General features: G+C 44.0%; 1 protein-coding gene across 8 annotated transcripts in view; it reads left to right on the top strand.

Moving 5' to 3' along the window:
• KALRN (kalirin RhoGEF kinase) overlaps positions 1 to 24,929 on the top strand; it is a 621,231-nt gene that overhangs the window by 501,856 nt on the left and 94,446 nt on the right. For 6 of the 8 annotated variants that reach the window (XM_063076727.1, XM_063076740.1, XM_063076733.1 and 3 more), the window contains exon 1: positions 14,083 to 14,334. The exons of the other annotated variants lie outside the window; for them this stretch is intronic. In XM_063076727.1, the coding sequence (XP_062932797.1) occupies positions 14,250 to 14,334 (85 nt within the window). In that variant the 5' untranslated portion in view covers positions 14,083 to 14,249. Of the gene's footprint in view, positions 1 to 14,082; positions 14,335 to 24,929 lie in introns of those variants that run through there. 8 annotated transcript variants of the gene reach the window in all.

The following is a 24,929-nucleotide window of genomic DNA, read 5'->3' as shown; positions in this document are numbered from 1 at the left end:
AGGCAGGGAATATCCCTCCATGTGATGTGCTAAGTGCTATGTGAGTGATCAGGCCACGACTGTCAGCCCCAGAAATGGGGCAGAAAGACCACAGAATGTTAGCACGAAAGAGAGAACTTGAAGAACCACTAGAACAAAGTTCTTACTCTTAGCTGCACATTAGAATCATCTGGCAGCTTTCCAAAATGACAGTGCCCAGGCCCCACCTAGAATAGCTGGTATCAGAATCTCCAGGGTGGGGCCTGAGGATCAGTATTTCTTAAATGCTCCATAGGTGAGTCTAAATTACAGCCAGCATTGAGTCCCATAGCACTGGCCCAGTCTCCTCTCTTCCAGGGTGACTCTCAGGCACAGGAAAGTAAGGAAACCTCCTCAAAGTCATGGGGAGAGTTTGTGGCAGAGCAAGAGCAGACCAGGGCTCCCAGCTTCTCACCCCACACTCTGTACACACACACTCTGTTTGTTGGGCTTCCGGCGGCTCTATCCTCTCTGCTCTTCCCCTCCTGTGCTTTCTCTGGGGCAGTGGGTGGTTGTTTCCTTCTGATGTGTTTGCAGCATGACGCATGATGGGGTTGTTGAAAAAGAGCGGAGCTGTGTGACAAAGTTGGGTGGGGCCTGCCTTTCCTATTACTTTACTGCCACCCTGACATCTTAGGGCTTCTCACTGGGGTTGGCCCTCTGGAATCTAGTCATTCATTTTCATAATCCCCTCTCACTTTCTCAGCAGCAAGTGGTAGAGGACAGCACCTCCCAAGGGACAAAGACTTTGTAGCAGTAGTTTCCAGCCCTAGATGCATCAAAGAACCGCCTGGAGGAGATTTTTTAAAATACTGATGATTCACACCCCACCCCAGACCAATTAATTCAGAGCCACCAAGGGCCTGGGCATTAATATATTTTTAAGTTCCCTGGTGATTCTGATGTTCCACGAGGGTAGAGAACCACTGCTTTATGGGTTCAGCACCCCCAGTATGTCAAGCTTAGGAGATACTTAAAGATGCATTGAAAGGAGTTAAGGGTTAATATACAGATTATATGAAGAACTCTTGCAGCTCTACCACAAAGAAAGCCAAACAAATGGATTAAAAAATAGGCAAAGGACTTGAGTAGATGTTTCTCCAAAGAAGGTACACAAATGGCCAATAAGTACCTGAAAAGATACTCAACGTCACTAGTCATTAGAGAAACGCAAATCAAAATTGCAGTGAGATACCACTTCACACACATTAGGATGGCTGTTATTTAACACACACACACACACACACACACACACACACACACACAGAGAGAGAGAAAATAACAGGTGTTGATGAGTATCTGTAGAAACTGGAACCCTTGTGCACTGCTGGTGGGAGTGTAAAATGGTGCAGATGCTGTGGAAAACAGTGTGAGATTCCTCAAAAGAATTAAAAATAGAATTACCATATAATCCAGCAATTTCATTTCTGGGTATATATCCAAAAGAATTGAAAGCAGGGACACAAACATATCTGGAAACCCCTGTGCATAGCAGCAATATTCACAATAACCAAAAGGTGTAAGCAACCCAAATGTCAATTAACAGATGAATAGATAAACAAAATGTGGTATATACATACAATGGAATATTAACTCAGCCTTAAAAAGGAAGGAGGCCTGGCGGGTTAGTTCTGTTGATTAGAGTGTGATGTTATAACACTAAGGTCAAGGGTTCTGATCCCCATTCTAGCCAGCCACCAAAAAAAAGGGGGGGAGGAGGAAGGAAAATCTGACGCATGCTACAACGTGGATAAGCCTTGAGGATATTATGTTAAGTGAAGTAAGCCAGTCACAAAAGGACAAATACTATATGATCCCACTTATATGAGATACCTTGAGTAGTCAACTTTTAAAGAGGCAGAAAGTAGAATGGTGATTGCCAGGGGTTGGGGGGTAGGGTGGGGAATTAGTGACTTACGGATACAGAGTTTCAGATTTGCAAGAGGAAAAAGTTCTGGAGATGGACGGTGGTGATGATTGCACAACAGTGTGAATATATTTAATGCCACTGAACTGTACATTTAAAAATGGTTAAGATGGTTAAAAAAAAAAAAAAAAAGTGTTGGTTCTGGGTTCTTCTGCTCCAGGCTCCAAAAACCAAAGTCTAGATTCTTTTCTACCCAACTATATGAGACATCTGTGTTCCTTCTTTTTTTTTTTTTTTTTTTTTTTTTGTGCACTTTCTTCCTTGACTAGGGCTGAGGGTCTAAAGAAGCTATAAGAAAATGAATGCCTCTTTGCTTAGTGAAACCATGCCCCGGGCTTCCAAAGTGGGCCCTGGCAGCATATGTCCTGGAGGAGAGGGGCAGGGGCCCACAGCAGCCCTGGCTTGTTTATGGAAGTTCCTCTCCCTTGGGGTCCTGATGATTCCTGATGTTATCACCTGGCTGGCCTCAGGAACACTTTACTCAGGCCGTGGAAGGTGGTATAGAAAGATGGAGAAAGCTTGGGCTCTGGAAGCCAATACCACCAACAGCCTGGGAATGCTAAGCAAGTCTGTGATACTGTTGACATATTAAATTTGTAGTCAATTCACAAAATGCATAACATGTATTGAGCCTTATTATGAGCCAGGTTCTGGGTAAATGCTTTAGTACTAATAACAATAATATTTTCCTCATTTTGCAGGCAAAGAAACTGAGTCTTAGAGAGATTATTTAACTTGCTCAAAGCCACATAGCTTACAAGTGGTGGACCTGGATTTGAACCCTGCTCTGTCCATTTCTCAAGGGCACTTTACCACTATGCTCTATGCCCTTCCAAGTCTGAAGGCATTTGAGATGGGTACTTTAGTTTATCTTTCCATCTGACTAGGCTCCCCTTTATTAACCAGTCTAGCTGAATGAGGATTTAAGGAACATTTACCCCATTACAAACAGTCATACATACCATCTTCTCCCTCTCCCTCCCACCTCTATCCCAAAAGCACCACTCCATAGAGGTAGTACCAGCAGTCAGAGACACATTTTGTTCTGTGGGTGCTTTGCTTGCTAATAAGATCCTAATGTCCCTGGCTGGGGCAGAACGACTCTGAGCAGCACTCTGGACAGCAGGCTGAGCTTGGTCCAGTTCTGATAGGGGCCAGCTAACCCCTGGAGCTGGTGTAGCCTGTCCAACAGGCTTTCTGCAGGATGGGAGCTCCCTGTACTTTCTGTTGCTGGGAGCCAAAACACCAAAAGGTTCAGACTTCCTGCCTTTCCTGTCCCCTCTGCTAAAAGTTTCCTCTGCCTACCAAGACAGTCCTCCAAAAGTCTCTTTCCCCACCTCTTACTTTTCAGTATAATTGTGCATTAGGAGCAACTAATCTCAAATTTTTGGTTTACTCCATAATGCCTAACATGGCTTTACCATGAGAAGCTAAAAAATATTGGAGGATGAATATTCCCCAAACTTTCCCTTTCAGGTATGAAGTGATACTTTACAAACTACACCTTGCTGATCTACAATTCCACTTTATTTGTACAAAATTGTATCTATAATGGACCAGATGTGAGGTAGCCACTTTGAAATGCAGAATTCACTTCCTCATGGAAGCAGAATTATACGTGGGAGTATGATGAATGAACAGGTTTCCACGCTAGCCTATAGCATTTTATTTCATAACAACATAGTTGAATTACAGTATGTTTGTGATGAAAACTAGTGGTAAGATGTTTTTAAAAATCACAGTACTGTTGGATGAGAATAACTAAAACCAAAGAATAATGCATTTGAATAGGAAATGTTGTGATTAAATTGAATGCTGACACTTCTTGAAGAAAAAAAGTATGTTTAAAGATGATGGAGATGTATTGGTAGAGATTCTCTAAAAGGAGCTCCTAGTCATTTTTTAGAATTATAAAAAGGATTGAAACTTTCTCTTTTTATAATTGGATAAAGATGCTCTTTGATTAGATTTAATTTCATTTCAGAGCATTGGCTTTTTTGGACTCTTGGAGTTGAAAAGCAGCTGAAAGGTTTCTGTTTCACTCTGTCCCCTCGTACAGGTAACCCTTTCTACACTGTTCCTGACAGGTGGTCAGCCAAGCCTTCCTTGAGCATTCCCAAGGACTAGGAGCAAATTACTTCTAGAGAAAGGCTGTTGGATTTTTGTGCAATTCTTTTTTTTTTAAAAAAGATGACCGGTAAGGGGATCTTAACCCTTGACTTGGTGTTGTCAGCACCACGCTCACCCAGTGAGCTAACCGGCCATCCCTATATAGGATCCGAACCCGTGGCCCTGGTGTTATCAGCACCGCACTCTCCCGAGTGAGCCACAGGCTGGCCCTGTGCAATTCTAATTGTTAGAAAATTCCTCATACATAGCACTGAAATCCAGACACATCCTGCTCATTCCTCCCCCTATTCTCCCCTCCCCAATCCCCCAATTTAAGTCCACCAGTGCTGCTTCTTAATCTCCCTCTCCTTCTGATCTTTATCTAGAACAAAGTAATATGATTTGCATATAAAATGTTAGACACTTCTTTCCTAACGTATGAGAGCCTAGCAATTTCTCTATACATCCTTTTGGTAAATGCTTTAGAACAGAACAAAACGTTATAAATGAAATTCAACAATCCTAACTTGTTTAAAGTGATTATTTGTGTTTGTGGATTAATTGTCCTTTTAAACACCCTTGGATTTAGGAACTTCCACCATCTAGCTTTACCCTCAGACATTGGTCTCTCACTCACAAACCCTAATTTCATGTCCTCTCTGGGCACAGGGGTCAGAGACAAGTACCTTCCACTCTGAAGCTCTCTGCAGGCTGGTCTTTTTTCCTGGTTATTCCCTACAGTCATTCATATTGCTGTTTGTTCTAAAATAGCATTTTTTATTACTCTTCACTTATGTCTTCCTAAATTACTACTAGGATCCCTTCCACTTCTAAAAGTGTCTGCTTTCTTCTCTTCACATCGGGTAAGTACCTTTGGTAATGTAAAGTGATCAACTTACGCATCGTACGTTTAATGCATTCAAGCAAAGCATAAATATCTTCATTTTGAGGTCCAAGTTATTAGGTTGGACCATGTGAAATTTCCATTTTTGTAGTCAAAAATGGTTGAATATCAGCAGTTTTAAATTGTTCAGCCTAACAATGTTATAACCTACTGTCTTTTCCGTAGGAGGGTACTGGCACATCTTTGTGGAAGCAGGGGAGGATTCGGTTCTCAGGGAGTCAGATGGGCCAGGAAGAGGACCGGATGTGGAATGATAAGCCACTTATTTTGAGTGGAAGGTCACTTAATCTTCTTGGGTTTAGTTTCCACATCTATGCAGAGGGAAGCTGACAAAAATGCCTGTCTCACAGAGTTGCTGGGAGGCACATGAGTGCAAAGTTAAGTAAAAGTGCTTTTTATTTATTTATTTTTTTGACCGGTAAGGGGATCGCAACCCTTGGCATGATGTTGTCCGCACCACACTCAGCCAGTGAATGCACCAGCTATCCCTATATAGGATCTGAACCCGCGGCCTCAGCGCTACCAGTGCCGCAATCTCCCGAGTGAACCATGGGGCCGGCCTGTAAAAGTGCTTTTTAAACTGTAAGGTTGATCTGTTGTTATGGGGACAGGCTTATTGTTTAGAGTAAAACAAAGGTGACCTGAGGCTTTACCTTGGTGTATAGTGGTATGCCATAAGAAGAGACAATGAGAGGTACTGAAGTAAATAAGAGTCTTGGGGTGGGAGACCCAAGTCGGAATCCTGGCTTTGCCACTGACTAGTTGATGACCTTGGGTAGGATACTTAAAATCAATAAAATGCCTCTCATGAGGTATTGCTCCCAGCCCAGATGTGCCACCCCAGAGGCAGTCAATTTACGTTGACTTCCCTGTCTGCCCTTTGTTCCAGTTCTATAGAACTCTATAGGGCTGAGTCTAGGGTGTCTCCAGCTTGAATCCTCTCCAGGGCTGTTCGAGGGGTCAAGGTTCTGTTTCTAGTTTCATCCATGGGTTTTTCAGAGGCCCCAACTTTATCTCCAGTCTGTACCTCATCAGTTTCTATTCCTGTACTCCCCTAGGCAAAAAACTTTCTTTTTTGCCTTCTACCCAGAGGATTGAGATCATCTATGGTATAATTGAGCTGAAAATTCAAGTGTTTCCTGGCTTGCACCTCTGGCACCTCTCAATGACCTATTCTCTTTTGTGATTAATTTCGGTCTGTGAAGGTAACATGCAGACCATGCCATCCTGGAGATGGGCTGAGCTGTGTGGTGAAGGGCCATGCTGAGACTGAGTGTTGGGGTGCATATGAGGTGACACTCTTCAAGGAAGAGTAGAACAAAGGAGAGTTTTGTGAAAACTCCCTTTCTTATTTCATTTTTAACTGTCCATGTTAGGATGGGCAAAAAATGGCTCGATAGCTATTGACCAACAGGCTGGGAGCCCTCCCAGGATGCAATTTCAGGAAGAGGGAGATTTTGGTGCCATCTGATACACACCTTTTTTTTTTCCTTTTCAAGAATAAGGGAGCAGCAAGGTTAATTGGAAAGAGTGCCCCAGGCCTGCTTTGTTCTGGTTGAGATGTCCTACCTATAGCTACCATCCATCTGACATTTTTTAGGACTTTAAAGGGTTGGGAATCAAAGCGTCAAAGCATGTCAGGCCAGGCCACATCCTTCTCTAAACACCTCAGTGTGGCAGTGCCTCCAGGTAGAACTGAAGCAGGAGGAGGATCTGGGCTGTCAAGGGAAAGAGCTGGTTTCTCTGGGGCCCTCTGTAGGGGTCCTGCATTTTTCCTTTTTGTAGCCAGCCTGCTGTGACTTAGTTTATGCCCAATGCCAATTTCAACAGCATGTTTTCAGGCCTACAGGTGCCCACATAAATCTGTGAAGTCTACACGATGATGATGCCCCTTAATCATCCAGAGGGGAAGGATGGAGGTGCCTGAATGTGATCCTTGTTCCTTAGAGCCTCATGAGCCAGCTAATGGAGCTGAGAGCTAGAATGAGAGCCCCAGTATTTGATTGCAGAGAAGAAAGGTGGCTACTGATGGCACTTTCTGAGGACAAGCTGGAGGTGATGGAAAGGAGGTCACCTCAGCAAACAGAATGTTCCCCAAGGAGAAAATAGTGCAATTTTTTCTTACTTAGAGTTAAGTAAGCTGAAACCACTTCCCCTGAAAGGACACTGGGACCCAGGAACCACATGCACTGAATATGGCTTGGGAGAAGAGGGGGTGGGGGCGGTGGTCTGGACTGCTGGGGCTGTGCACACCGCATCTGCTCAGGGAAGGTTATAGGTGGAAGGTCCTTAATGGCCATGAGGGGCAGCTCTTGCAGGCCACAGTTGAGGAGCTCTCAGCAGTGGATTCTGATGCAACTGGGCAAGACAGAGGAGACAGGACCCTCCTTTCGCCACTTCACTGCCTTCCCGGTGTTGCTTGTACCTTGAGAGCAACTCCTCATAGACAGTCTGTGTAGTGCTGAAGCTGCAGCCTTAACCCCAAGCCTGCAAACACGCACGAGGAGTCTTTTGGTTACAACTATTGCCAGTTTTAATATGAGCCCTCTGCCCTCTAGGCAGTCATTGAACAGCTTGCCCCTTTCTGGCTCTTTGCCATGTGGCAGGACTGGGTTTTCTAGTTTCCCTACCATGGTCCACCAGCCTCAGCCAGACACTCTGATTCTGATATTGTGCGCACTTGCTTTATCTTCCACATGGCCCTGTAGGCTAGAGGAAGTGTGGATGCCCACCTTTGTATGCAGGTGGGCAAATAGCTGATTACCATTGCTGGCTCCCAGCTGCAGGGAGGAAGGCTGGGCTGAAGACCCTCCTCAGCTCAAAATGTTCCAGTGTCTCCTGTCTCACTTTGAGTAAAAAAAAAAAAAAAGTCCTTTCTGTGACTGCAAAAGGCTCTGCAGGACCTGTCCCAGAGTCTGTTCTCTGACTTCATCTCCTATGTATTTGTTTTCTGTTGCTTCTGTAACAAATTACCACAAACTTGGTGGCTTCAAACAACACAAATTTATTATCTTATAGTCCTGTAGGTTAGAAGTACAACACAGGTCTCAATGGGCTAAAATCAAGGTGTCAGGAGGCAGGGCTGCATTCCTTTTCAGAGGCTCTAGGAGAAAAGCTATTTCTTGCCTTTTCTAGCTTCACGAAGCCACCAGCATTCCTTAGCTGTTTCCTTCCTCCCTCTTCAAAACCCGCAGTGTTGCATCTCTCTGTAAGATAACATATTTTCAGGTTCTGGGATTAGATGTGGACATCTTTGGGGGAGCCATTATTTTGCCTGTCATTCTCCTGACCAGCCGGCCTGAGCTCTTCACCAATCAAGCCATGCATGCTCTCGCCTCAGGGCCTGACCTTTTGTGCCCTCTGCCTGGAACACTGGAGATATTTTAGATCCTCAGATACCTGGATGGCTTGCTGCCACACTTCCGTCATGTCTGTCTGAATGTCTCCTGATTAGACAGGTCTCCTCCCACCCACTCCCATCACACTGTATACTCCCTTCCCTGTTTTATTTTTCTTCACTGCATTTACCACTGTTTGACATACGTGTTAATATTCCCCTCCAAATTTTCCACACAAATACAAGGATTTTGTCTCTTTTGTCCATTGTTCTATCTCCAGCAGCTAGAACAGTGGCTAACATATAAGAAATTCTCAGTAAATATTTATAGGAAGGAAGGAAGGACCGTGTATCAGGGACCCCTGCAGAGTTCTTGTGTGAAGGCCAGGCTCAGCATGTTCTCCGTCCCCTAAGAACTATAGAGGAATCCGGCTTAAGATTTAGTAGGAGGGTCTGAGGATGAGAATAGGGAATAATGTTTTGTTTTGTTTTTTAATTTTACACTTGAAACCTAGTTGATTATACATATTTATGGGGTACAGTTGACTATCAGTATTTGTGTATAATATATGATGATCAAATCAGTATTATTAGCACGTTCATCACTACAAATCTTTTCTTTTTTTTTTTTTTTTTTTTTTTTTTAAAGATGACCGGTAAGGGGATCTTAACCCTTGACTTGGTGTTGTCAGCACCACGCTCAGCCAGTGAGCGAACTGGCCATCCGTATATGGGATCCGAACCCGGGGCCTTGGTGTTATCAACACCGCACTCTACCGAGTGAGCCACGGGCCGGCACAACTACAAATCTTTTGTTGTTGTTGTTGTTGTTGTTGTTGTTTTGTCTTTTTGTGACTGGCTGCACCACGCTCAGCCAGTGAGCTCACCAGCCATCCTTATATAGGATCCGAACCCGCGGCGGGAGCACTTGCTGCGCTCCCAGCGCCACACTCTCCCGAGTGCGCCACGGGGTCGGCCCCCATCACTACAAATCTTAATTATTCTTTGCGTCCATTACCCAATTTCTCCCTAACCCCCTCCCCCTCCCCCTTTCCCGCCTCTAGTGTTCATAGACCTGTTCTTTCCTTCTGAAAGTTCAATGTATTGTTGTGGCTGTTCATTCTCTCTCTCTCTCTCTCTCTCTCTCTCTCTCTCTCTCTCTCTCTCTCTCTCTCAGTTCCTACTTATGAGTGAGGACATGCAGTACTTCTCTTTCTGTGTCTGGCTTATTTCACTTAACATAATTTTCTCCATGCTCATCCATGTTGCTGTGAATGGCAGGATTTCATTCTTTTTTATGGCTGAATAGTATTCCATTGTGTGTATGTACCACATTTTCCTTTTTTTTTTTTAATTGAAACATAGTTGACTGTTCTTATCTGTGGGGTACAGAGTTGAATATCAATACCTGTGTGCAATATGTGGTTCTCAAATCAGGATAATTAGTATATTCAACATTATACAATGTAATCATTTTTTTTGTGGCCCTTTACCAAGGGAATAGTGTCTGACATGAGTTCTGACTGAGAAATCCTGTTTCCTGGGAAGTCTTCTCTGGGGACATATGAGCCAAGCTTCTCTCATTTATTTGGAATGGTTGAAGGATGGGCAGATCTTCATCCACACCCTGTTATTGGCAGTTCAACATTCTTTCTATTATTGGAAATCTTCAGTAAACTGAACTCAGTTATATCAAGGCAAAATCCACTCTCCATTTAATGTATCAGAAACCTCTTCATTGCACCATGTAACTCTACATGCTGCTGCAGCTGCTACTTCTCCCATGGGAGGGAAGGTGGCGTTGACAGTCGGAAATAAAATGCCATCCCTTGTAGTGGACACCTGGCAATCGTTAACTTACCTAAATCGAAACTCAGTCAAAGTGAGAGACTGGCACTTCTTACTGCCCTACTTTGGGAACACTTTGACCTACTTAGAGGTAAATGTTTTTGGAAATGGATAAAACCTGGAGTGGTTTGTTTTTAGCAACTCCAGCTGCTGTCTTTCACTTTGATAAATAGTCTCCTCCTGAGCTCAGGCCAGCTCAGCACAGTCTCCAGGAGCCTGTCTTTGCTGCTGGCAGCTTTTCCTCTCTGTTCCCAAAGAAGAACATGAATGTTGGTCACTCTGGGGAGACAACCGGGTCCTCTATATAATCCCACAGTCTTCATCAGTATTGCTGGACCACCTCCTACCTTGGGCCTGGTTCAGACCAGAGGGTGATCAGTGACACTTCCTTCTTGAAAAAAGAAGGTGAATGACAGGATGAGCTAGGGCCTAATTCTCTTGAGGACAAGTGAGACAGCCAGAAAGAGGCAGATAGGTGTCAGGAAGGGCATGTGCAGAGGAACACATTTACAGGTCAGTATTTGAACACATATGGGATGAGCTCAGCGATGACTCGGTCACTAGAGTCTGGGAACAGTCACCAGGGAGATGGTGGTACCACACGGCCAGCAATGGTAGGGTGGTTAGACCACACTAAACAGAATTAAGAGATTACTGTGCATAATGCTGGCAATCATGCTTTTTCTGTAGACATTACTATTGAAATAACATGTACCACCTGGGAATAGTTACCCACGTGGACCTTACACAATTTTGAAAAAAATATTTGGAGTTCAAATTAAATATAGAAGCAATATACACATTGCACCTCCTTTCTCTAATCTCAAGTGTTTCTTGTCACTGATGACAATTGTTTCAGTTCTTCTTTTTCACATAAAGAAGAAACCTCTACCTTATGTCCTGATCTATCTCCAGTTTCCTTTTCCTTTTTCTTTCTTTGGTGGCTGGCTCAGTACGGGGATGTGAACCCTTGACCTTGGTGTTACCAAAACCACACTCTAACCAACTGAGCTAACCGGCCAGCCCAGTTTCCTTTTTCTGCCTCAGAAAATTGAACCAACTTCTCCTAGAAGTCACCTGTTGTTCTTTGTCTTTGCTCAAGGAACATGTCTTATTCAATTTATATTTCCCATTTAAATTCCTATATACAGGTTAGCTTAGTGACTTACAGATAGTAGATTTTCAAAAGCCAATTATGTGTTGAATGAATGATCAGTACTTAGCAAGAATCTTAGCGTTTTAAGCCACAGCCACAGATGGAGGCCAGGACCGTGTAATTTGGGAAAAATTATCAACTACCCTGGTATCAGCAATCATGCTGTTCATAAGTCAGAAACCTACGCAGGGCAGATGAGAATTAAAGAACATGCAGTTAGCAGCCAGAGAGCATAACAGGCAGTGGAAGAATGGATTGAGTTCGAGAAAGTAAAAACGTTTGTGTCCAGGTGCTTTCTAAACTCTATCTACCAAGCAGGAACTCATCCCAGAGTGTGGTGGCCTTGACTTGCATGGTCAGTGGTTCTCAGCCCTGACTTCACATCAAAATTCTTTGCAAAGCTTTCTAAAAACTACAGACACAAAGACAGACTTAACATGAATGTGAAAGAAAAGTGAATCAATGGTGTCAGATATTTGACCAAGTTTATGAGTTGAGGGATTTAAGAAAACAGGTGCGTAGATCATCTAGCCTCCATCTAGTTAATCTTAAGTTAATGTTTTCAAGACAATTTAGAAGGGATGGTGAAGGGCGATAGTGGAAACGTGCCTGATGGGTTCATTTTGTAGAGTCAGGACCACTTTATGGTCTACTGGGACTCTGGTTCCTGAAGTAAGAGCTGGGTCTTCCTCAAACATCAAACTCAAGCCTATTTCTGCAAGATGATATCATCAGCTTCTTGCAGAGGACTGTGACAGAAAAGTGATCCAGTGTCACCTGAACACAAAGGCCCAGAAGGAAGGTTTAAAAAAGGAACTGGTTACTCACCTAACAGCTTTGAAGCATCTTTGAATTCCTATCAGAATATTCCAAAAGTGTTGAAAGTGGTGGAGTGGATATGTAGACTAAATATTGACTTTGGTACCCTAGCACCCATGTTGACAAGCAAATAAAGTTAACTTCTAGAAGGGCTGAGGTAACAGGGCATTTTTTGGTCTGGACTTGCAAGAAAAACAAAATAGGTGTTGTCTTTGGCGATATGGAAGAGGGAACTAAACAATAGTACTGGTTGCCACGGGTCAGAACTGGAACCCAGGATAACTACGTGAAGATTAAGGATCCTGTGGTAATTCAAGCTAGCAAGATGAGATTGTATGTGTTACAGAGAGCATCAGAGGCACATTTCCTGCTTGACAATGAGATTCTTATGCAATTCTTTCCAGGAGAGGCCACCAGGGATATAGCGGTAGTAGAACTAGAGGGTAGATTTTGACTTTACATTCTGCTGCTCCTTCATCTATGGGGTGAGGCTTTTTAGAGTTTCTCTGTGTTAAATCATTAAAGCTTCATCATGGTTCATTCATTGTTTCCTCAAATGGAAAAAGAGGACCCTACTTTATAAGGGTTTTATTTTTGTGTGTGTGCTAATATATGGAGAATACTGAGGAAAGTGCTTGGTATATATAAATGCTCAATAAATGTTAGCTATTGTTACTCATTAAGTCATGCTACTATCATTTACTAGGTATCTACTGTGTCCCAGTCATGTGGCAGATGCCTTGACACACAGATAAAAGGCATACATCTAAGCATGTTTCAAACTGGGAAAGGAAGCCCCTACCCCTGGTAACTCCTAAACACCTTGTCCCTTGACTGTCTTTCTTCCAGGTGGGAATTGCTTACCTGGGCAATCAAGCTTCTGTTTTTTATTCCTCTCACAAACTTCCCTTTTTTTTTTTTTTTTTTTTTTTAGGATGCATGGGCCATCTTTATGAGCGTTATATGTTTTCAGCAGGCCCTTTCTCTTTAGAGCTGAACACAAAGGAATGGGAGAGACATTCTGTGAGTGATAAACACACTGATTCTTGTAAAGTCCAGTGGATGTGGTGCAGGTTGGCTACAGGGGGTCTGTGCAAAGCAAGCTTGGCCTTGAAACATGAAAAAGATTGAGTAGAAGAAAAGGATAGGGATAGGGATACAAGTACAAGAATGACAGATCCACTGGGCATGTTTTGGGGAATGGGGAATGGAAGTCCTCCACTATAAGTAAGGTGTTCGGAGTTTCTCTGTGGATATTCATTCATGTGGAATTACTAAACATGACCTCTGTAACAGGATGGTGTGTCTATCCATGAATATGTCTTCTTAAATTCTGTTAGCAATACTGTAACACAGGAATTCTTTCTCTTTTTTAAAAAAATAAATAAAATAAGGAAACTGAAGGTAAGAAAAGTGAGGTGACTTGCCCACTGGTAGGCAGCAAAACTGAGCTTTGAACTTTGGTTTTATGATTGCAAACCCAGAGTGCTTTTGCACAACATCATTACGTTTAGGGTGCCAATTAAGTGAGGCACTATTATTACGAATCGTAGCAAGCATTAAAAGAAGGAAAGAAAAAGGTTGCGTAAAGGTCTTTTCAACAGAGGGGAGGCTGCAGGGAAGGAAAAGGTGAGCCTGTTAGGGAGAAAAGGCATTACTGAGTCTGGAACTTTCTAAATCTGCTCCTCTCCCATCTCTTTGGCCTCATTCAGTTGCATATTTTAAGCCAAAGCTGGTTATGGTGTCCTCTGAAGGGAGGTAGTTGTACATAACCTGTTTCGTGCCGGGGGCTCTGTGTCCGCCCATGCTCCCAGCACTTGCCCCGTGCCCGCAGCCACCGGCAGTGTAGCTTTGAGGCTCTGTGCCGGGGCTGGCCGGGTCTCAGGCAAACAGCAGGACCTCGGAACTCCGCCCCCCTTAGGCCCTCCCTCCCCGCCGGGCCCCTCCCCTGCTCCCCAAGGTGGCTCTGGCTCCCAGTAAGTCAGAGCGGCGGCCGCCGTGCGGGGACAGGACAGCCGGGAGGGCGGAGGCTGGCTCCCGGGCGGCGTTGGCGCCGAAGCTTCCTGCCCGCTGCTCTCTCACCCCGGCTGGCGCCCAGGGCCATGCGGGAGCGCTGAGGCGGCGCGGCAGCATGAAGGGAGGCGACCGCGCTTACACCCGAGGTCCCTCTCTGGGCTGGCTCTTTGCTAAGTGCTGCTGTTGCTTCCCGTGCAGGGGTGAGTGGCTGTCGGCGATGGCGGGGCTGAGCGCGAGGGAGGGAGGGACGGGTGAGGGGAGGCCGCTGGGCTCGGGGACATGCGGGCGGAGAACGGGCGGGCGCACCCGGGGAGAGTTTGCTCTGAGCCGCGTGCGGTTCGCGGTTCGCGGTTCGCGGGCAGAACGCGCGCGCTCGCCTCTCCCCGGTGAGATTCTGACTTGGATGCGGAGCTGCGCTTTGGGAACTCAGTTAGTTGCCATCGACTTTGGGTGTTAGGGCGCCTGCCGGGGGTGGGGTGCGGATGCGGGGGAGTGGGAAGGGGGTCTCAGAGTTGCCCGTGTCCCTGAAGTGGCGGAGGGCACTTCATTGCTCATTTACATGTGGATCTCAGTTGCGGGATTAACATGACTCCTGACTATAGGAATGTATTTGTCACTTGTCTCTACACCAGGAACTATTTTTGCCAAGTGACAATTTTCTTATGGGACTGGAGCGCGCTTTTCTCTGGGCTTTCGCAGGCCAGCGTGGATTTGCAGCCCTGAGCCGGAGCTTGGCTCGTTAATTAACCAAGAAGTCTCTTTGTACCCAATTAGGACTGTATTTAATTATTCCGCTAATTTTAATGTTGTTGAGGAGACTTGCAGGAAGCAACCAATTTGCCCCAGAGCAGCCTGCAAAACAGGAGGGTGAGAAGTATCACAGAGGGAGGGTTATCAACTCATAGCCTCTCCTGAAAAGGAAATCAGGACCTTCCCAGACGGAGTTAGCAGATGTTCCTAAGGCTGTTCTTGCCACATTAACACTTCATCTTGGACAGTGGGGCAAGAAAGACTGTTTTTGTGTGGTTAGAAGTGAGAATATAGCCTCTTACTTATTTGCTTGTTTAAAAAGCTTTTCCTGTTGGGCCTCTTGCCTCCAACCCCATTTACAATGTCCTAGTCCCCTATCCCATCCTCTACGCAGAATCCTGGTGGAACTTTCTGGCCGTGTTACTGGTGAATAAACTTCATCCCAGTGACCGTTCACCATTCTCTGTGCCACACACACAACATAGCCCTAACAAATTCTCCATCCTGAGCAGATTTAAGGTTGCAAAAGTTAATTAAATCTGAAGGATCTCTCTCCAAATAATTAAAGTTCATAATCCCAGCATTAGATTGCCTCAATATCTGCATTTAATTAGAACAGCCTGGAACTGCGTGGTATCGAGCTCTAAAAGCCAGAATTCAGATGGAGAAGGAATCTGAAGGGCCAGGAACCCACCAAGCCTAGTTCAGAAATATTTAAAATCAAGGCTGGCAATTGAAGGAAAGGGGTATTAAAGAGAGGAGGGAGCAGGAAGTAACCAAAAGGAACCTGAGTGGGTGGGTTGGCTCTGAAGTCTGCGCTGCTTTTGCCGTGAAGGGCTTCCAAGCAGGATTTCTTGGGAGTCCGTTTCCTGTCAAAGGCAGAATGCGGGGCTTTGGGCGGCGCTTGTCTGAAGACCCTGCAGCTGCCTCCTTGAGTCCTGATGTGTGGCAGCCCTGGCTTCCTGATGGTGTCATTCTCCCAGGGTCTTGCCAGCTCTTGCTTTGTTCGTGAACCGCCCTGGCCATCCCACCATGCTGGGTGCAGAGGAGGGTGGGGAGCTGGCTTAGGGAGCCTTCTGGGCCACCTGCTGCCTGCAGATTGGGAAAGGTGGCTGCTGGCTCTGTGGCAAGGAGAGGGGGCTTGCGAGGTGGGAGCCAGGGCTGGAGGAGACCACCAACCCTCAGCTGAAGATGGAGGGAAGCCAAAGTCCCAAGCAACAAAAGCGGCTTCAAAGGGAAAAGAAGGATCACAAGGTGGGTGTCTCCTCGCCTCTGGCTTTACTTTTTGCTCTTTCCTAGATCCGAAGTATATGGCGATGGAAAACCCAGGCTCAAATCTGAGGAAGATGTTGGGGGATGCAGGTTAGCCATCCTCCAAAGAGAATTCTTGGCTGTGGCTGGTCAGGGTGATTGTGGCTAAGGTGTTGTTGGGGCACTGCGTTGGGGCTCCCTCAGTGCAGCTCTCGCAGGAGAGAGAGATGGGAGTCTCCACTCAGCCTGTAGGCCTCAATTTGGAAGCAGATTGAAACGATAAGCTCTGTCTTGAACTTGAGTACTTCGCCCAGAGCCCTGGAACTCTAATGGACGAGGCTTGCCCAGTTGCCACACAGAAGGGCTCAGGGAGTGTCTGAGAGGCTGTGGGAGTGGAGGGTGTCCATAGTAAGAAACCATCTGCCTCCCTTTTTGTTAAACCAGTTTCTCTGGTCTTACAGACTTGTGACAATTGCAAGGCAGCCTCCCTGCTCACCTTTTTAAGTAAAGGCAGCTGGTTATTTGGTTTCTATCCCTTCTTCTTGGAGAACTTGATGCTCCTGCTCCTTGAGTGGCTTCACTCTGAAGCCAATGGGTCAGAACCCCTGCTGTGTTCCAGAGTCACAGGCCTGGCCTCCCTGGCTTCCAATCATTCAGGATTCAAAAGATACCTCCTTGTAAAGCCCGAGGAAAAGGACAAAAGTAAAAGAAACCAGGAGGAAGTAGGATGCTCTGGTTGGTTTTGACTGGAAGCTAAGTGAGCCATAGTGGAATTTTCCTGGAGAATCCTAAGTGATTGTCATTGTTATCACTAGGGTAAGAGTCAAGGATTTAGTGACAGTACCTGTGTGGTCTTTAAATGTCCCATTTGAGAAAAATGTAGATGAATTTAGTTGAGCTTGTCTTTTCATTTGTAAAATGTGAGGAAGGTGATTGTCTCATGATTTTCCCTTCCATTTTTTTTGGTTCCTACTGAGTACGGGTATAGTAAAGGTGTTTGATGGAAGATGATCTGTCTTCCCTACCTTGAAATTGGTGTTGAAGGGCAGAAAAACTGAAAACCAAGGGTAGAAAGGAAATCAAGATCAGGTGAGAAGGAAAAAAGAAAACTACATTTATAACTGCCTTTCTGAAAGTGAAAAACAACCAGAAGTGAGATAATGGCATGCATGTGTTTGAAGGGTGATAAATCATTGTCACACCCTGCAGGGAGTTTTGGGATTGCTTTGGCTAGTTACTGTCCTTTAAGCCTGAAGAAGTAGGTCAGTTCTGTATACTTGTTTAGGTCCCTCCAAGTTTTTTTAAAAAGCTTGTTTCAGAGTGGCAAAAAGGATTTCAAATCACCTTGAAGTTGCTAAGTTATGTGTTGCAGTGGAATTTGTGACTTCTTAGATCAAGGAAACTAGGGATTTTTCTGACCTTTCTAGGTGGAAGCCAGTTTTAGAGCCTTTAATTTTCTAGTCAACTTGTAATTAAGTTTGAGTATGTGGACAGAAGTCCCTTCTTGAAAGCCTTTCCTGATTACCATCCTCCTCGGCTTCTCCACAGCATGCATGGGATTTATTTATACTTGTTTATTGCTGTGTCAGTGTCCTCGCATCCCGAGCCCATTGCCATCATGTCTTCCGATTTAGACTGAGACAGTTCAGCAGTCTGAGCACCTCTGAGGTGAAGAGAGGAAGGGGTGGTGATCTACCCAACTGCAATCAGGTCACTGGGGAGGTGCTGGGATCACAGTCCCATGGTTCTTTCACAGCATGGGTAGTAGAGTTCCTGCTTGACTCTGACATCATGGGATGTGGGAAAAGGTTGTGTGGGTTCACAGGGTATCCAAAGTCATCCTCATCTATAATTTTCCTCTTTTTTTTTTTCTACCGTATCCCAGAATCCCTAACCAGGAGCTTTATGACTTGATGCGAATATCTCTTCCTTGGTCCTTAGAATTAACACAGCTCATTTTATAAACTGAATTTAATGTGTGAAACCATGACACCAAGTTCCTTCAGAAAGGTGTTGGTAACCTCAAAGAGGAACCCAGTAACATTCGCTATTGTTTACTTTAATTCACCACCCAAGGGACAAAATCTTTGGGATCTTCTTCATGCATATCTTTTTATTTTTTCATCTCCCAGAAAGTGCCTTTACCCTGGTGAAAATTTTATCAGCCATTTTGCATGTATGTTTTTCTAATATATCTCTTGGTTTTCTTTGTCTTCCTGGGATATTCCCTAGTTTGGGGAGAAGTGCCACACATACATACTGTCCTCAACCCAAAACCTATTCTTCTCTTCCTTGACCTAGTGAATAGTAACAGGGGTATCAATTATCACCTGGGTAACAGTACTGACTGCCTATCATAACATAGCCTAGTAGAAATGGGATGTATGATTTTGGTGGGCTGAGGGGGGATTGAGAACAGAAACAATATCCATCCTCTGGTACAGCTGCGTGTCCAATAATCACTGCTAATCCTGTAGGCATGTTGCCCCAATGATTCCATGGGCTTTAGGTTCGTAAGTCCTACCTTGGGATAAAAATTCAGACCGTCTATCTGTTTTTTAATGCAAAAATAATTTAAAAGTAAAAAACCATTGGGGGGTTTTACTCCTGAGCCCATATGACGCTGTAAGCATGCCTTACTCTGGAGTAGTATTCATTGTATTCTATTTCATGATGTTCCTCTCGGGCATCTTGAGACTGTTCTCTTCTGCCCTAAAAATATGATCCGTCTCTTTGAAGTGCTGCTCCTCTTCCGGTGAGTGGGTGGCTACACATTCTGGCCCCCCTGTAGACCTAACCCCAGGCTTTTTCTGCAGGAGGGCCCTAGGGAAGACATGGGTTTGAAACCTGAGGGGGGGTCTTCTCAAGCAGAAGGGGCTAACTCATGGAAAGTAAGAACCGGAAGAACCCCAGGGATCATGCAATCACAGCTCCTCTTATACAGGAGGGAACAGATCCAGAGACTTAGTAGCAGGGTCAGAACTAGAATCCTTTTCCGGTGTTCTTTCCTTGACTCCATTATTCCTGGTCATGTGGTTTCTCTTACTCTGAACAGAGGTAGGGCTGACCCAGCTGAGAAGGGTAGAGACAGTTCCCATGCTGACATAGGGCAACACAGCTACAGGCTTAGCAGTGATTGTTGGTATGAACTGTGGAACGATCTATTGTTCTTGGGGGACTGCAGTGCCTGGAGTCATTTGGAATTGGACTTGTGTGGTCTGCTTTGAGGGACTCTCCTGACCAAGACTACAGAAGGCAGAGACTGTCACATCCCTGTCTTACCCAGAGCAGCTTATACACATCGTTCTTAGTAAATATCTCTTTATGTTTTTCTCTCTACTTCAGTTTAATTCAGAAGGTCCCTTTTTTCCCCTTCTTTCTTGTCCCTGTTCTTGAAGTATACCCTTTCAAGGTCATTCCATCTTTGAATGTCACTGTTTTTTATATAGCACACAGTGTTTTGGTTTGTCTGGCAAATGTTTAGATGCTGACTGCATGCCAGCCCTGTGCTAGGTACCTGGGGAGTGGATGGGAATTCATAATGGTGTTTACCCTATTGGGCTGTTGTGAGGATTAGTTAAGATAATGCATATAAAGGTCTTAGCATAGTACCAGGCATATAAAGTACTTTTAAAAGGTTAGCTATTAATGATAAGAGTAATTACAATACTACACACAGATGCCATCCCCAGAGGACTCCCAGCTAAATATTTGCAGGTTCAATAGGTGGTAACGCTGTAAATTTAAGTTCCTTAGCAATTTAATGGTCTTGTCTCAAACCACTGTCAACTGTGCCTCAATGCTGTGGAGTTGTTGCTGTGGGGGAAGAAAGCTTGTGATTTAGAAGTGTGGTGGGAATTTTCTTTTTTAAAAATTTAATTAAACCAATAAAAAACCACAAAACACTTCTGCTGTTATAATCATTGTTACATAAAAGAAGATTCAACAGAAGTTACTCGCAAGAAACCTAGGGATCCCCAAATTATTCTTCTCCAAGGGGAACACAGGGTACAAGAATTGGAGAATAGCTATACCATTTTTGAAGTTCAGATCCTGAAAACCTACATTATATTAAAAAAAGAGACCAACCACTTTTTCTTGCCTGCCTCTTGACTTTGGCTAGCAATATAATTAGAAACATTTTCCTGTTCACTGTAGCCTACATTTATTGCACATCCTCTATGCATGAGGCTTTGTTGGTTCTTCAGGCTGTTTCTGACTAGATAAAAACCACAACCTCCTGTCCAGAGGCCGTTATTCCAGCCCGTGAGGTTCTGGACATTTCTCTGAGGTTTGGCTACTATCTTCTGTATCCCTTGTAGATGAGGGACATGGGCGGCTTGGCTCCCTGCCTGGTCTATTTAGTGACTAATGGAGCATGTGTCTTTTGCATCTTTTGATGTTGGCAGAACCTTCTGTATTATAGTTCCTGGAGAGAAGGGAGCCCTGGTTACCCCTGTGTGGCAGTGAGCAGGCTGCCAGGTGGCTTTTGCCAAGTAAAAGACCAAGGATCAGAGTTACTGAACGGGTTGTTCCACATTCTTCTTGCCCTCTTGGTGACCACAGTGAGGAAACTGTCAAATTGAAAGGAAGGGAAATCCCTTCTGCTGCTAGGGTGAAGCAGTACCTTGTAAAACGTTTCTGTTTCCAGGTGTCTGCTCTTCCCTGGGGTGGAATTAGTTGTGGGCCTGTGTTTCTTCTCTTATGGCACCTGGTATGTAATAGGCTCCCAGGACGATCTCAGTTTCTCCCTCCCTCCATTAGGATCTTAATATTGCTACCATGGAGAAAGGGATATTGTCTTTCCCCTCCAAAGGGGAACCATGCCTTGCTGTTGAAAACAATTGCTATTATTCCGTGTCTGCCATAGATTTTGCGTCCTAGCTTTATACCTGTATGGTGCTCCTCTTATCTCTCTACCCACTGACAGAATGACTTAGAGCAGAAATTCTCAAAGCATGATCACCCAGGACCAGATTGGACATGCAGATTCCTGGGCCCATTGACCCAGAAACTCCAGGATGGGATCTAGCTGTGTTCTAACAAGCCCCCCAGGTGGTTCTGATGCATGCTCAAGTTTGAGAACCACTGACTTAGGGATGCCGACTTGGAGGGAAGACATAGATTTTCTCTCAGGCTTTTCTTTTTCTTTTTTGGTTCTTTTCTTTCTCTTTCCTCTCTCCCTCTTCCCCTAGCTTCCGCCTCCCTTCCCCCAGCTTCAGCAAAAGCATTCTGTAACAGAAGGCTTCCTGCTCCCCTGGGGAATTCTTGTTTTGAGAAATTGTGGAGGCCCCTTTGCTGTTCACTTTCACCAGGGTAGGGGTGGGGGTGGGAATAGGAATTAGGAATTGGGAATAATCTGTGTCTTCCGTGAGCTCATCAACGCAAGGGTCGAGTAAGGGGAGTTTGTTGCATCTTTTTTCTCACTTAAGAATACTTTGCTTTTATTTTGTTTTCCTCATTACTCTTTTTTTTTTTTTTTTTTTTTAAGCCAGTCAAATTTAGCAGTGGGGGATTGTATACCAACTTTAGTGACACTAATTTGTCATTACTCTTTAACTATACTCACTACAGAAAAAAATCAAGTTAGGCAAACAAAAAGGCCAACACAGCATACCGCTAACTACCAAGAGACAACCATTACTTAACCACGTTTTATATCCTATACTGTATGTCGACCCCTTTTTTCATAAATAGGTTCATATTTTATATACTGCTTTATAACTTGCTTTCACTTAATCTTCTGAACATCTTTCCATGTAGATGCATTTCCAGTATTTTTTTGATGGCTGTAAAGTGTTTCATTGCAGACAAGACTTGAACTTGATTACAGTTAGTATTAGTTTAATATAATGGTTAAAAGTTTAGAGGGAAGGTATGAGGAAGAGACCTGGGTTAGGAAATAGGACTGTCCAGGATCGGACTGTGTAGAGAGACTGATTCCTGTCCAGGGGTTTACATATCTTCATTCCTATTCCTGCCTTTTCTTTCTGCAGGATGTGTGATTTGCCCCACTTTTACCTCTCTTCCTCAGGAGATCAATTGCACCGTGGATACAGCTGCAGGGTTTACCCCACCCCTCTTTTTTCTCAGTTACGTGGTATTGGAAATCTTCTCACTCTGGAGCCTTGAGCAGGTCAAGGGATTTTTCCTTTTCTTTTTTTGAGACATACTTTGAGAGATAGGCTATTTAAAAATATTATGACTACTGGCAAAGAGAGCGTTGATTAATTCTTTTGTGTAGAAAAATCATACATAAATGGGTGAAATTTGAAAATGCAGATAAAGGTAAAATTCCATCACCTGGAGTTAACCAGTATTATCACTTTGAATATATTCTTTCAGTCTTTTTTCTTTTCCATTTTTTTTTTTTAAGAAATATAGCAGTGTTACAGACTTTTTTCACTTAAGATATTAAACAACCTCTACAACATTTTAATGGACGTATTTGGTGGTATGCTGAAGCCAGCTCAGCTCAGACAGGGATTGTTAAATATTCAGGATTTCAAGAACAGATTATTCAACCACTGGTAGCTTAAGATCAGCCAAGACAGAAGTATTTATACCATGGAAGTCACCAGACACCACAAATCCAGGATTTTGTTTTATTCAGAGAGCTAGTTTTATCAGCATACCACCAGATGCACATTTTATCATGTGTAAGTATGATTTGTTTTTATCAATCAATCTCCCTTTTTTTTAGGTTGTTTCTGACTTTTGTTATTACAGGTAATACTATAATGACCATTCTTATGGTTGAGTCTTAGCACACAACCATAATTACTTCCTTAGGATTAATCCTGGAAATGGCGTTCCTGAATCAAAGGACATCTAGAATTTCAGAACTTATTTGTTCCCAATTACCCCCAGTTTCACACTCTTTGAAAGGAAGAGTATTCTGTGTTTTATTTTAAAAGGATTTATGAAAAACATCCTCTGGGACCAGGAATTTCATGTCTCTCCTACTGTTTACTTCTGTTTACATTTTCTGAATTAATTTAATTCTTTTTATATAAGGAAATAATTTGGCTGAGAGTATGATGAGATAATGCTTGGATTCTGTGACTATATGCTGATATGTAGGGTGTAAAAAATATATTTTGTGGTTGTTCTGTATTGAGAGGCAATATATCATAATGATTAAGAGTTTGGACTCAAGAGCCTGAATGAATTTGAATCCCAGCTCTGCTACTTCTCTGTGGGATCTATTCATGGGGTTTTTGTAAGGCTTACATGAGTTGACGTATGTAAATCACTTAGACCTGGTAAGTGCTAGGTAAGTGTTGGATTATTATTATTATTAATGAGTACATAGAAGTTTCTGTGGATCTGTGCCAACATTCAAATGATTTCATTAGTTCTTTAATCATAAATGGAAATGCTCCAAAGTCCTACCTTATTGCTGGCTAAAATAATTATGCAGAAGCTGATGGGAGCGCAGTGGCCTGGAGTGATTTGGGAGGACTTCCCAGGGGCTGCAGGGTTCTCCCTATGCACTAAAGGGCAGGAAGGGGTTTTCAAAGGGCTGAGGATCTAGTGTGAGCAAAGCAGCAGGGACATTCAGGGGACCACAGAGGAAAGCAGGTTAGACCTGCCTTCTAGAGCTGCCCTGTCCAGTTGCTACTAGATGTATGTGGCTCTTGAGGACCTGAAATGAAGCTAGTCCAAACCGAGACAGGCTGTAAGTATAGATTACACACCAGATTTCAAAACCTAATACAAAATAATAAAGTAAAGCATCTCAATTTTTATATTGATTACATGTTGAAATGATAATACTTTGGAGATATTGGGTTAAATGCAATATATTAAAACTAATTTCACCTGTTTTTACTTTGTAATAGAAATTAGTGAAATGATATCCTATCTGTGATAAATTGCTTATATCTGTGTAGAGAAAACAGTGAATTGTAGAATGGTCCTGCTCTTTTATTTGGGAGACGGGGAAGGTGGAAGGACTGGATCAAGTCTGAGGGGAGACCCAGATCCTTGGAAGGAATCTAGGAGGCCCCAGTGAACTGGAAATTACTCTCAGGTTCCTGAACTCTATCTTAGCCATCTGCTCTTAGAAATCTGTCCCACAGTGGCCATTTGCATCTGGTGTTTACAAATGTCCAGAGGGATTCTGGATGAACTTCTACTACTCTGAAGGCTCAAGTCCATCTGAAATAACAGCTTGATTCCCACAACCTAGAGCTCAGAGCTAGGTCCAACTGGTCCTGATGAAATCAGTGTCTGCCCCACTGGCCTGGGGTCACCAAGCAAGGCCAGGAGACTTTCTTGAGAAATCCCCAGGGGTTTCCTGTGACCCTCCAGACCAGATGGAAGGCCAAGGTTGATCTGAAGCCAGGTCTGAGTAGCCAGTGGGATTCAATATAATCAGGGTCTCATGAAGCCATCCCAGAGGCCCAGCAAGGTCTATGGCTGCCAGAGTATTCTGGGGCCTTATCTGAGGTCTCCTGACTCCTGGTCAGTGATGACTCCTCCGAGGATGGGGGGATAATCAGAAATCAAAATGTAACAAAGCACTGCCCTCATAAATTTACAGTATAGAGGAGACTGTAGATAGACCTCTCTCTCTCTGTCTCACATGTACACGGACACATACAGGAGGCTCTGAGACTATCTAGTGGTGTTGGTGAGGAGGGATTTAGTTTGGGCAAGAGGGATCCCGTCTGAGGAAGTGACAGATATGTCAGTACCTTTCTTCTGGCCCCCAAGTGGGTATTGTTTGTATTCTGGCCAAGTTTCAAGAGTCTTTCCAAAGTTTTTGCTAAATATTATGAGAGGACAT

This window comes from Cynocephalus volans, chromosome 1, assembly GCF_027409185.1.
Source record: "Cynocephalus volans isolate mCynVol1 chromosome 1, mCynVol1.pri, whole genome shotgun sequence".
Classification (NCBI taxonomy): domain Eukaryota; kingdom Metazoa; phylum Chordata; class Mammalia; order Dermoptera; family Cynocephalidae; genus Cynocephalus; species Cynocephalus volans.
The sequence above is the reverse complement of the archived record's forward strand: the minus strand, read 5'-3'. Positions and strand labels throughout refer to the sequence as shown.